Below are 12,881 nucleotides of genomic sequence, written 5' to 3' on the forward strand. Positions count from 1 at the left end.
AACAATTCTTTATTAAATAGCTGTTACAGTAAATTAAATTATAAGTTAATTATATATATGTATTATAAGGTAAACGTCAATCAGTGCACAAGGTTAACCCCATTATTCAGTCCATAAAAATATCAAGATATAATCTCTGTACCACTACCAGAATTACTCAAAGAAGCAAACTTTAAACTGACAATTCTCTAGTATCCCTTGAACCCTGCCTTGTCCATATCTAACGAGCCATCTGCTTCACAGGACCGAGATTCTGTACACAAACTATTCAAACTGAGCAGGTTCCTAGAATCAATAAATTGAGCATTTGATAAATTAGATGAAATCCTTAAGTCTCTGTGTTAGACACCCGCCGATTGTTAACAGAAAAAGGGCTCAGGTCTCCCTCGCTCTCGAGACTTGTATTAGAGTTGCCAGCACTCGTACCCTTGAAACTGTGGGAGTGAGTGGAGAGTCCTACCTCTGATGATACTCGTTGGAGCTCTGCAGCCTCTGCTTGTAGAACTAGACTTGCTACTGAGTTGGCATCACTTCCGCCTCCTTCTGTCATGTTTTCTGAATCTCTGCAAGTAAGAGGGTTGTTATTTTTTGTGGGTTGTTATGATGAAATGTTAAATTAACAGTTTGTTCAGATACTGGATTAACTTCTGGAGTCGGGAGATACTGCTATATTGACTTTTTTGATACTTTGGTTGATTAAATTCCACAGATTTGGATATCTTATAGTAATAGGAATAGAAATATTTCTCCTGAATAAACGTATTTATTGATCGGCTATATATTATAATAGTATTATATACTATATAGTGGTACAATATAATAAATAAACCACCCTTAATCTAAGGATCATCACAAGTTTTTAATTCAATTTCGTCCGCACATTAATAAAACATTTCTTCGCCAGAGTATACCAGATACATTATTATCGTCAGTAGAAATAATTCCCCTCTTACAAATTTGGGAAATTTTCTTGAACTAGATCCAAGAGATTCCGTAATCAACTGTGTATATCCCAGGGATCGGTATCCATATTGAATCAGTCAGCTGATCAACCCGCCGTTAAACCCCTCTTACTTCACTACGCCCATCATAGAGTTAGGGATTCTTCTTTCTTCCTCTTCAGGTTCCTCAATATCTTCTCCTAAACTCGGTAAGCAAGCCGGTGATGAATCAGACCTTTCATTTTTCACAACGATTTCATTCGCAGTTGATTCCGTTTTTTCTCCAACTTTGTCTCGGCGTTTTAGATGGGGCGGCGTCAAGCAGGCCGGTAGTGACTCCGACCTGGATCCGGTTTTATAATTGTCTCAAGACGGTGGTAATATTTCTTCAAACGTTACTTTTTTTAAAATTTTTTTTTAATTTTTTAAGAGAGGCTGGGCCTGTGTGGCCCACGAGAGGATAGCATGTGGATGCTTTGCCTACCTCTGGGGTATGGCAGTCCTGTGGGAGGATGCCGGTGGAATCAAAATGTGTAATCAAGGATGATGATAAGTGTTGTGGGGTGTGTCATAGATGAACGCTTAAGTGGTGGTTGGGTGCGGAAGAGAGAGGTGAACTAAGACGACGTGTGAGTAGTCGCTATGTTACACCAGTCTGGTCCAGTAACGTTACTTGAAAGAAAGAAATCTTTGTGAAATAAATTGACAAGTCAACAATCATTGTAACATACCTCGGACGGACTTCTTTCTTCTTCCGTAGTTTGTGGAATGCTTTGTTAACCGTTGGAGCCTGGATGAGGTACCAGCTGTGCACATCCATGGGAATGTCGTGTCTGTTGTTGTTCCCTGGACCAAAAGGGTTAGTGAAGTTTTAGATATCTAAGATGCTACCATTATTGATCATCTACTGTGTTTATGTGGAGATCTCAACTCAAAGGGTGAGAAAACTGACCCCCTATGCCATCGCCATTCCCCAAGTTTCATAATCCCCTATCAACATTCCCCGACGCGACTCCCATTCCCCAATCTCCCAATCCCATTCCTATCTCCCATTCTCCATGTTACATCATACGTGGGTCGCTTAATGAAATTGATACGAATCTTGAAAGTTGAATGATAAATGCCCAGAAATAACCTTTTACTGCCGAAGTAGCGTCTGCAGACAACACAACACACCAACCCAGCTCCCCCACCTTGTGCAGTATATGACAGCAGATAGATTTACCTACCTGGGCATCACGGCGGTTTTTACCTGAGATATTTGTTATTGATTGAGTAACAGAGTTGGAATTCTCTATAACAAGCGGCAATCCAACCAACATTTTAAATTTACTTCATCCAATATACTTCACATTCGATGAGCTCTGAATTATTAACATAAGGCACGTTATAGCATATAGATATCACACAAAATCAAACACTATTCCTGAACGCTCAACTAACCATCCCACATATTGAGATCACTGAGAGTGAACTCCACTGACTTGAGGAACTCCCTCTCCTTGGATATTCCCTCTGTTCCCACCCTGTTACTTAACACGCTCCTTATGGCGTTCACGAACATTTGAGATCCGTTAATCACCCGAATTTTATCGTTCTGAAAATTAGGAGTGTTAAACATATTAATTTCTACACACCTATTTTGTACATCATGATGCATCTTAGTCGTGCTTTTAGTCGTCTATTTAATAATTTGCATTTTTGCCTAAAAGTTCTAGTTAGGAGACATTGCATGTTCATAAAGCTCATAGGAATAACATTCTTTTCCTACAGCTCACCTCGTCAAAGCTTATGCACACAACTTTGACCCTTCGTGCTGGCCCCTTTTTGAAGGTCAGAGTCGGCTTTTCTATTAAATCAGGGTGACATTCTATTGCTGCGTGAATCTTAAAACCCTGAAAATTGAGGTTTGGATATGTGGTAATATTCACATTATTAACTATCAGATTTAAACTAGCAATCAAAAAGTATGATAACTCTCCACCGAGCAACATAACTATACCAATACCATGCTGAAACTTAGCTCGGTTAAAATTCAGAGAAATGGCACTAAAATAATATGCCATTAACAATTACCCTAGCGTATAGCAACTCCAACATGTCGCATATAAAGTATCTTGTCTTGATAGCTTCAGTACTTTCACACCACCAGGGTTTCTCTGCCAGAACAAACTCGTGCCCCCCTGATTTTTTGTAGTCTGATATCAGACCTGGCTTCCAGATCTTCATTATTATCTGCCGGGTTGTTTTTAGTCGTATTTCTTTAAAACGTTCTATTGCCATTGGGATGAACATTTTTTTTTCATAGAACCTTTAAAGAGTGTTATATATCTCGATAATCAGGTTAGCAATTTGAATTGTCATCTTATCTGTAGAAACTAACATCCTTGAGATCCAGTATAAGATTGTTGTCGGAACAGTGGATAACCCTGAGTTTATCCTTCTCACTCAAAGACAGGGACAGAAAGGTCGCGTGAAGAGCAGTTATGTCAAATACGTCTGCTTCTTCAAATTGGAATATCAGTGAATCCCTGGAATTTAACAGGTTTGTCAGTACAGACCTCTAAGCCAGTTAATGTTCAGCGGTAAGAGTATGTTTTTTTGAGAAGGAGAATTGTATGCTGTGTGATTTTAATATTAGGTTTATAGCCATAAACGCCCTTTTGAGAAAAAATCCTTTCTGTCGTTATTTCCCGGCCGATACGCGCACATGAAATTGGAAATATTATAATATCAAGAGCCCAGGTATTATTGTATTATATTAACCAAATAATCATTAAATTTAATGAACCTAGTATCCGACAAACCTGTGATTCTTTATTCTGGCGGAAGTAATTAGATTCCAACTCCGCTGTGTCAGCAGTAAAGTGAGCTGATGAAGCAGGGACCTAGCTGAGAAAGCTAACTTCTTGTTGCTCCACGGTGCTCCGTTTAGGACTATTATGTAGCCTGATGGCAGTGATATCTCCTGGTGATGTGGTCATTATGGTCGTTATGGTTCCCATTATTAATGATATTATTTTTGCAATAGATAATAACAATGAAATTCTAGTTTCAAATCGGCTGTTTTAAACCACCTTGCTAGTGCATCTTCATTGATACTATTTTAAGATAATTTCACAAGCAATAAATATTTAAGAACTCTATTATTTCCCCTTAATAGCACATGAAGACCCTCACCTTGTTGATGCCGTAATGCCAGGTGTTGTTGATGAGCTGAGTAATAGCCAGCTTGTTCGAGAGTGAACAGTTTGCTAGCTGCAGCTGATTATTGTGAGAAATTGTAACGGACATATACTGGGAACGACGGTTAGGATCTGCTTTCGTTTTCTCTGGAATGAAAAAGTAGTTGGAATGGTGCACTAAAGAGCCCCCCGATGAATTAAGTGACAAAATTTGGCTAGAATTTCGTTTAGAGGTCAACAATTTTCGATGTCGCCATGGTTTCATGTCATAAGTTAATGCTCTTTCCGTGTGGTCTGCCAAATAAACTTATTGTCTTGGATCCAGAAGCATAAATTGAGTACACAAATATAATTCCAGTTAAAAATGATTATACAATAGAAATAGAATGAGATAAAGGAATTGTATAAAAACAATCTTATGTTACAGCCACCAAAAAATCAGTCATTTTAAAAACCATTCTAACAAATGGTTTCAAAAATTCAAAACGATTTTTTATGAACAGATGTAAGAACTTTTTTTGACACAAAATTCACAATTGCACATTTTTGTTTCTGTGCTTTATGGTTTGTAGTCATGAATTACAATCCAAAGCAAACATGCAAATCATACTAATTCAGGCACCTTATGGAAGCCTGTGATGCCCGGAAACTTTCATGAAAAAACAAGGATTCAGGACGCATAAACTGCAATCTCTTTCAATTCCAGATAATTGTTGTCCAGTACAATCTCGACTCCAATGCCTGTGTTTCCAGTACAGTCGAGATAGTAAGTCTGAGCCTCCAAGTTGGCTCCCTCTCGGACAGTGATTGTGTTGAAACGACACGCACTTCTGTGTAGATCATTTGCCATGACAAACACTTTCGCTCCGTTAAGCCTCGTTTTATACTGGTTCCAAGGTCCATTTACCACTGTAATCTGTCCAATAGCCCGCTCTTCTGCGAAGTAATACCTGAACCACTCCCGTCCCAGAGGGGGACTACCAGTGTGAGTCATTGTACCAATATCTCCATCAACTGCCTTTTGTGGACCATAACTTTTATAGTTCGAGTGTGTGGAACTTTGTTCCACTCTGGTAGCTGGTATCAATTCACCACTCTTATATTCTTTGTCAGCATTGCCAATCCTCTGTTCATCTTGTATTGTCTCTACTGTGACTAAGGTTGTCAACAGTTTTTCTGATAACAATGCGGTCTTTTCGTCTATGTGGTCCTCGATCTCCTCTTCCACCATGTCCATTTTGCTTGTTAAGGAGCTCAGGGTGTACGACTCTTTTTATTTTATCTGATCCTGTCCTTGTTTCATAGCTACCAGGTCTCGAGATATCTGCCCCTGGCCTTGTTTTACAGCTCCAAATTCTACTTTGATTTGTCCCTGTCCTTGCTCCAATTTACCTATCCGGGTGGTTACAGAGCTCAAGGTAGTTCTAATCTCCTGAATGTACAAGTTAGTAGCAGTAGCCTGACTCCTCATAAGGACCAGAGTCTCCAACAGGGTCGTCTCCAACACAGACCTCGCCTCTAAAGCACTCTCCTTGATGTCGTAAGCCTCGTCCTTCAGGCCATATGCCTCATCTTTCACACGATATGCTTGCTCCCTTATGATATCTGCTTTGTCGATAGCGGAGTATCCCTCCTGTCGTATCTCCTGAGCTTCTTCTTTTAGAGCTTGGCAAGTGTCCAGAACAATTCCTTTTGAATTAGGGCGCATTCCAAGGGCTATATCTGTTGAGTTTCCTTCGTGTGCGGAGACCAGACCGAAAGATGAAGCAAGGAAGAAGAGGGAAAGAAGAAACATCTCAATCGCCAATGAGTTTGACATGTCAGCTAAAACGCTATAACAAAGTAATACTAATAAGCTTTATATCTCGCATGTCGATCGCTCAATATTGTAAATCAATTATGGTTAGTAACCATTGGTTACTCGAATGAATGTTAACGTCGTTAATTTTCAGGTTCCTTTGAAGTTTTATTCCGTTATGAAAGAGTTAAAATAGATTTATTGAAGTCGTTCAGTCCTAAATTCAAAAGTATGTACTCCTATTTCATTTCAGAAATAAGATTATAAGTCTTGTACCTACATGCCACTTTTTTGGGGACAATGAAACCCCACCTCCTCGACTCTCAGGTTTTAAGAGCATACTAAATCATTACTCCAAGAATCCAGTAAACATACCTTTGGGGGGCTTCTCGGTGAAGAATAGAGTGCTCAACTCAAAGTAGCGAGCAACATCTGTAGCTAATATTAGTTGGTAGCCTTTCTTGTCCAGTCTGTCTATCAGTTTCAATATTGTATAGTGGACCTTGTTGGAATTTTTTGATAAACTATTGAACAAGGAAATGTTGGGTCATGGCCAAGTTTTCATCTGTATCAGTGAATTGCACAAGCGGAAAGTGTTTGTAATACCTGCAAAGCAAACTCGTTGCTGAATGAGAACCAGAAAGGGGAGCCGTTCAGTTTTATAATGCACACTTCTTGGTCGTAATCATTTTTTATCTGCGCAATTCCTGGCTTCCAAACTGACTTGATCACACTCACAATCTGGGGGGGGGGGGGGGGGTTGGTGTTGTGTAACGTGTTTCTGGTATTTGTGGAATGTAGTCATTGGTTCTCGCTTACATTTGAATAGCTACGAAAATACTTCTTTACAATTGATCGTAAGTTTGGACGTTGATTACAGTCAGAATATGATACAAATTACAATACTGTTTGGACCTTTACTGATAGTTGAAATTCGACATATGACGTCATCTAGCGTCATCTAGCGTCATCTAGCGTGAAATATCGCCAGATGATGATAGATGACGCTAGATGACGCTAGATGACGCTAGATGACGCCAATTAGCGACATTGTCGCTAAGTGCACGGCACCTTTCGAATGTCGCTATCTAGCGCTATCTAGCGCTATCTAGCGCTATCTAGCGCTATATGACGCTATATGACGCTATATGACGCTATATGACGCTAGATGACGCTAGATGACGCTAAGCACGCAGCACTGACGCCAGGCGACAGATAGCGCTATTTTCATAAAAATTCTAGGGACGACATCTAGCGTCATCTAGCGTCATATGTTGCCGCGACATCTGACGCTATCTGACGCCATCTAGCGATATCTGACGTCATCTGACGACATCTGTCGCGACGACATCTGACGCAGGCGACATCAAGCGCTGGATAGCGGGATAAGTCAGTTTACGACAGTTCACGCTATCTAGCGCTATATAGCGCCAGATAGCGCTATATAGCGTCAGATGTCGTTGCGACATATAGCGCTAGATAGCGTTAGATAGCGCTAAATAGCGTTAGATAGCGCTAAATAGCGAAGAATTTTGGGTCGTGACAGTCCTGGCTATTTAGCGCTAGATTTCGCTATCTAGCGCTATATGTCGCTGCGTCAGATGTCGTCGCTACATATAGCACAAGATATCATATCCTATCACAGTAACAGTAATCCTAACACTCTGTGTGTGTGTGTGTGTGTGTGTGTGTGTGTGTGTGTGTGTGTGTGTGTGTGTGTGTGTGTGTGTGTTTGTGTGTGTGTGTGTGTGTGTGTGTGTGTGTGTGTGTGTGTGTGTGTGTGTGTGTGTGTGTGTGTGTGTGTGTGTGTGTGTGTGTGTGTGTGGGTGTGTGTGTGTGTGTGTGTGTGTGTGTGTGTGTGTGTGTGTGTGTGTGTGTGTGTGTGTGTGTGTGTGTGTGTGTGTGTGTGTGTGTGTGTGTGTGTGTGTGTGTGTGTGTGTGTGTGTGTGTGTGTGTGTGTGTGTGTGTGTGTGTGTGTGTGTGTGTGTGTGTGTGTGTGTGTGTGTGTGTGTGTGTGTGTGTGTGTGTGTGTGTGTGTGTGTGTGTGTGTGTGTGTGTGTGTGTGTGTCTTTTCCCACCCAATCTTTTTTGTTATTTTTATTTTATATGAAAATTAATTTTTACTGTGTATGAAAATTAATTATAATTTAAGTGAGAATGCAAATGATATAACTATAAGCTTGCGCGGCTCGTCGAAGTCACCCAACTATTACACTCGATTTACCTGAGGACCCCAGGCTATTATGTTCATTAACAACATAACGAATAAAGATTTGGCGGAATGACAGGCTGAGCGCGGCCCAGTAACACTCGATTTATCAAATATTCGGCTGAGTGGAACAAAATATTAAATATCACTTAATCAAGGGGTCGTTTACATATTATAATTATATAAAGGGCCTGATGCCGCCGGCCGGGGTTTTCCAAATTATTACGCTCGCTAGTGTGATTGTGACATAATACTAATAGCTTAATAGCTATGTATGGAACTGATTACTAACAATGAGGGGTCGTTCACATACCCCGTAATCAGTTTTACCATAGCTATTATATTTATGTCAATATTACACTAGTGTAATCAATAATCATTTGAAAACCCCAACCTCCTCAGCTGATTACGTAATACTGATATGTAAACGACCGTCGACCCTTAACATTTCGGGATCGGAAGAAAGCGGCACGTACTATTTCGACGAAATTTATACAAGTTACTATCATCGTTGATTCATGATTGATGATGCCAATCTTTCACAGCTCAGTGGTGCATTTCGCCGAAAAGCATTATTGGATACCGAGAAGCATTTTTGGATGCGCGGCGCGACACACTCACAGTAACGCATCGCGTTGATTCACGATGTCAATCCTTCACTGTTCATGTTCACAGCTCGGCGAGGCCCAGTCTGAGTCATGGTGCATATCGCCAATTTAGTAACATAGTTGGTCAGTTCGTACAAAAGTCGTAAAAAATTCGTACAGTTCGGCACATTTTTTCAGTTCGGGATTAGTTTGGGAAAAATTCGCCTCATAAATTTTCGAAATATATAATAAAAAGCTAATTGCAAAAATTTGTGTTAAAATGGCGGGAAACGGTGACGTGCGGATGCATATTAATATTTTAAATCTGAAATGTAACCTCCCGGACAAAAATAACAAATTTTTCGGACTGAAGTGATTACTGATTAAAAAACAAAATTTTTTTAAAAATTCGGTAAAAATTCCTCGATAGCTTTTTAAAATTTGTACAGTTCGACACCTTTTAAAAGTTCGTACATACAGTAACGTACTGACCATTTGACCAAGTATGTTTAGTAAAGCACTAGTGGTTGCAAGAAGCATTAATTATATGTATTATTGGCTGCGCGGCGCGGCCCAGTAGTGCATCGCGCTACATAACAACAAACATCGTCAAATAGATTACTCGAAGCTGTAAAGTATTTATCCAAAATAATTCCGATCCCGAGGATTGTTACTGGGCCGCGCTCAGCCTGTCATTCCGCCAAATCTTTATTCGCCAAATCTTAATGTTTATGAACATGTACATAATAGCCTGGGTCCCCAGGTAAGAGGATTGACATAACTTATAAATTTATAATATATTAATTCTAATTCTAAATACTGAATGCATCGCATTTTAAGGGTTTTGGTATTTTCGTAGCTAAATTGCACTTGGAGGACTTCGCCGCTTCGACGCGCCGCGCGAACTAGCATTCTTGCTTCGCATCGTCGATCGTTGCTCTGCTTCGCAGAGCAACGATCTCGATGGGTTGACATCGTCAACCAAAATTGCACTAAAGCTTTCGCGCTTGCACTTCACACTTGCGCGTAGTTCGTAAACTGAAAACTTGTGGTATGGGTACGATATTCATATATGTGATTACTGAACAATAAATTCGGCTCGACTCTCATTACATTCTTTTAATAACTTGCTGTGCGAGATTTCAATACTATTAATTTGCAAATGCTAATTTAACATTTAGATCTTTACATCATCTTCTTTCACATAGCCATGTGTCTAAGCGTACTACTAGCGAGAGGGCTATGGTTAGAGCATAAACAGGTTATACTGGACGAATCTCACTCGTTAACGGGTGATACTCGTAATTTACTATCACGCGCCGCTTTTTCTCAAAATATTAGTCTAAGCCTATACCAGCCTGCAAAGTTTTTATATGTAACCTACATACAACGTTAAAATTTAGTTGAGTTTTGAACGTTGCTTATAGTTGATAAGGTAACCTTGATCTAACGTAAAATAATAAACGTTTTGCAACGTTAAAAATAAAACCTATAACCAACGTTAGATATTTAACGTTTAACAACGTTTTATATGTAACCTACATACAACTTTAAAATGTAGTTGAATTTTAAACCCTGCTTATAGTTAATAAGGTAACCTTGATCTAACGTCAAATAATAAACGTTTTGCAACGTTAAAAATAAAACCTATAACCAACGTTAGATATTTAACGTTTAACAACTATAGCCATAGCTATAGCTGTCGCCGCGATATCTAGCGCTAGATAGCGCTATCTAGCGCTATCTAGCGTTAACTGTCACAAACCGATATTCTCCGCTAGATAGCGCTATCTAGCGCTAACAAGCGTTATCTAGCGGAGAATGTCGGTTTGTGACAGTTTACGCTAGATAGCGCTATCTAGCGCTAGCTGTCGCCGCGATATCTAGCGCTAGATAGCGCTAGATAGCGCTATCTAGCGTAAACTGTCACAAACCGACATTCTCCGCTAGATAGCGCCAGATAGCGCTAGATAGCGCTAGATAGCGCTGCGTCAGATGTCGTTGCGACATATAGCGTTAGATAGCGCTAGATACCGCTAGATGTCGCAAAAAAAAGGGCGGAAATTTTATGAAAATAGCGCTATCTGTCGCCTGGCGTCAGTGCTGCGTGCTTAGCGTCATCTAGCGTCATCTAGCGTCATATAGCGTCATATAGCGTCATATAGCGTCATATAGCGCTAGATAGCGCTAGATAGCGCTAGATAGCGCTAGATAGCGACATTCGAAAGGTGCCGTGCACTTAGCGACAATGTCGCTAATTGGCGTCATCTAGCGTCATCTAGCGTCATCTAGCGTCATCTATCATCATCTGGCGATATTTCACGCTAGATGACGCTAGATGACGCTAGATGACGTCATATGTCGAATTTCAACTATCAGTAAAGGTCCTACTGTTTTAGATAAAATATTCTTCCTTAACCAACACATAATTATATACCACAGAAAGTATATTTAGAATCAAGACAATTGAATGCTTACCAATGAGTAGGCCTCAGGTGTAGGATGGATGATTTGCAGGGTCCGGGGCTCTCTCAGGGTTATACCGAAATATCTCAGTGTGGGTATTGGGGGTAGAACCCCTCGTTTTCGGGCCGTCTTCAGTTTCCTTATCTTTTGGATAACTGGGAATGGCAAAAATGTGCGGTTTAATATTAAATGATAGGCTCTGCATAGGTATTTATTAAAGAAGACTGTCAATCGTTGTAACTGGTACTATACAAATATCAGCATAGAAAAATCTATGCGGTGTAAGTTAATTAATTCGTTTCAGAGGTACCATTAAGTTGTGGCGTGATCACACGATTTGCCATTTTCACAAAATTTACCACATGCCGAATGATTTTTTTTTCTATTTTGGAATTTGGATATTTGTAGCTCGGCATATTTTGGAAAACATCCCGAAACAAATGGCACCTCTGATACATCCAAAGCTGCGATACTGGATTAGCTTCATCAACCTTTGACAAAACAAAATAAAACTGAAAAATACCAAGCAATGGTAGATTGGTGTGTAAGGGAACGATGTTGCTCTAACAATTAACAATAACACACTGCTCCCACCATTATATTGTCTCACTTTAATGATGCTCTAAGATTGTATAACGCATATGTCTTTTGTGTTTGAAAGGTGATGTTTACATAATTTTACAATATATTATCTTAATTCTACATTGATTGCATTGTAAGACGAGGAGTTACTCTATAGTCTCTTGTGTAAGATTATAGGCCACACACAGCACACACACGGCAACAACATAGGCCACTATAAACTATTGCCGCATTAATCTTCAAAATTCACCGCAATTCGCCGCATCGCATGATGATAATTTTCGTGTTTGGGTAAATGCGGCACTCAACTAAAAGGTACAATAAGTACATCTAGATTGGGACAGTGTTGTGAGAACGAAAGTGAAAGTGTTACAAAGGCTCCCCACCTGTAGTTTTGTCGGCGTCACCCTCCAACTCATGGTGTGGATGCATCTCCTCTCTTCCCTAGACTTCTCTCCTCTCTGTCCTAGACTATTCCTCTGGTTCCTCCTCCACAACACAGAGGTCTCATGTTACCTCCTGCTATATTCTGGTTACAAGACTGGTTACTGGTTGTTTGGTAACTGTATCTTGGTAACTGTTTGGTATCTGTATCTTGGTAACTGTTTGGTATCTGTATCTTGGTAACTGTTTGGTAACTGTATCTTGGTAACTGTTTGGTATCTGTATATTGGTAACTGTTTGGTAATTGTTTGATATATGTTTGGTATCTGTATCTTGGTAACTGTTTGGTATCTGTATCTTTGTAACTGTTTCGTATCTGTATCTTGGTAACTGTTTGGTATCTGTATATTGGTAACTGTTTGGTATCTGTATATTGGTAACTGTTTGGTAACTATTTGATATATGTTTGGTTTCTGTATCTTGGTAACTGTTTAGTAACTGTATCTTGGTAACTGTTTGGTATCTGTATATTGGTAACTGTTTGGTAACTGTTTGATATATGTTTGGTATATGTATCTTGGTAACTGTTTGGTATCTGTATCTTGGTAAGTGTTTGGTAACTGTATCTTGGTAACTGTTTGGTATCTGTATATTGGTAACTGTTTGGTATCTGTATATTGGTAACTGTTTGGTAACTGTTTTATAACTGTTTTTATATAATATACATGT

At 39.7% G+C, this 12,881-nt stretch overlaps 1 protein-coding gene across 2 annotated transcripts; it reads right to left on the reverse strand.

Annotated features, from left to right (window-relative positions):
• Positions 1-68: 68 nt before the first annotated feature.
• Positions 69-12,299, reverse strand: LOC134818916 (uncharacterized). 2 transcript variants are annotated; one of them, XM_063828626.1, is made up of 14 exons: positions 12,155-12,299; positions 11,199-11,341; positions 6,531-6,665; positions 6,300-6,426; positions 4,122-4,273; positions 3,749-3,909; positions 3,325-3,472; positions 3,018-3,176; positions 2,720-2,836; positions 2,385-2,538; positions 2,077-2,193; positions 1,673-1,787; positions 1,075-1,284; positions 69-563 (listed from the first exon to the last, which is right to left on the reverse strand). In XM_063828626.1, exons 1-14 carry the CDS (start codon positions 12,198-12,200, stop codon positions 329-331), a joined length of 2,019 nt encoding a protein of 672 aa, XP_063684696.1. In that variant the 5' UTR covers positions 12,201-12,299; the 3' UTR covers positions 69-328. The 2 variants fall into 2 exon arrangements, with proteins under 2 accessions (XP_063684696.1, XP_063684697.1); XM_063828627.1 differs by lacking the exon at positions 1,075-1,284.
• Between the last annotated feature and the right edge of the window lie 582 nt (positions 12,300-12,881).

This window comes from Bolinopsis microptera, chromosome 7 (genome assembly GCF_026151205.1).
Source record: "Bolinopsis microptera isolate Bmic1 chromosome 7, MBARI_Bmic_1.0, whole genome shotgun sequence".
Lineage (NCBI taxonomy): Eukaryota > Metazoa > Ctenophora > Tentaculata > Lobata > Bolinopsidae > Bolinopsis > Bolinopsis microptera.

Bases quoted from the DNA above. Each gene is read 5' to 3' on its own strand.
- LOC134818916 (XM_063828626.1), bottom strand. From the start codon at position 12,200: ATGCATCCACACCATGAGTTGGAGGGTGACGCCGACAAAACTACAG. The intron at 3,473-3,748 runs GTTTGTCGGATA...GTTAAATTCCAG, and splicing joins GCCAGAATAAAGAATCACAG to GGATTCACTGATATTCCAAT. The intron at 1,788-2,076 runs GTTATTTCTGGG...CTTTTGGTCCAG, and splicing joins CGCTACTTCGGCAGTAAAAG to GGAACAACAACAGACACGAC.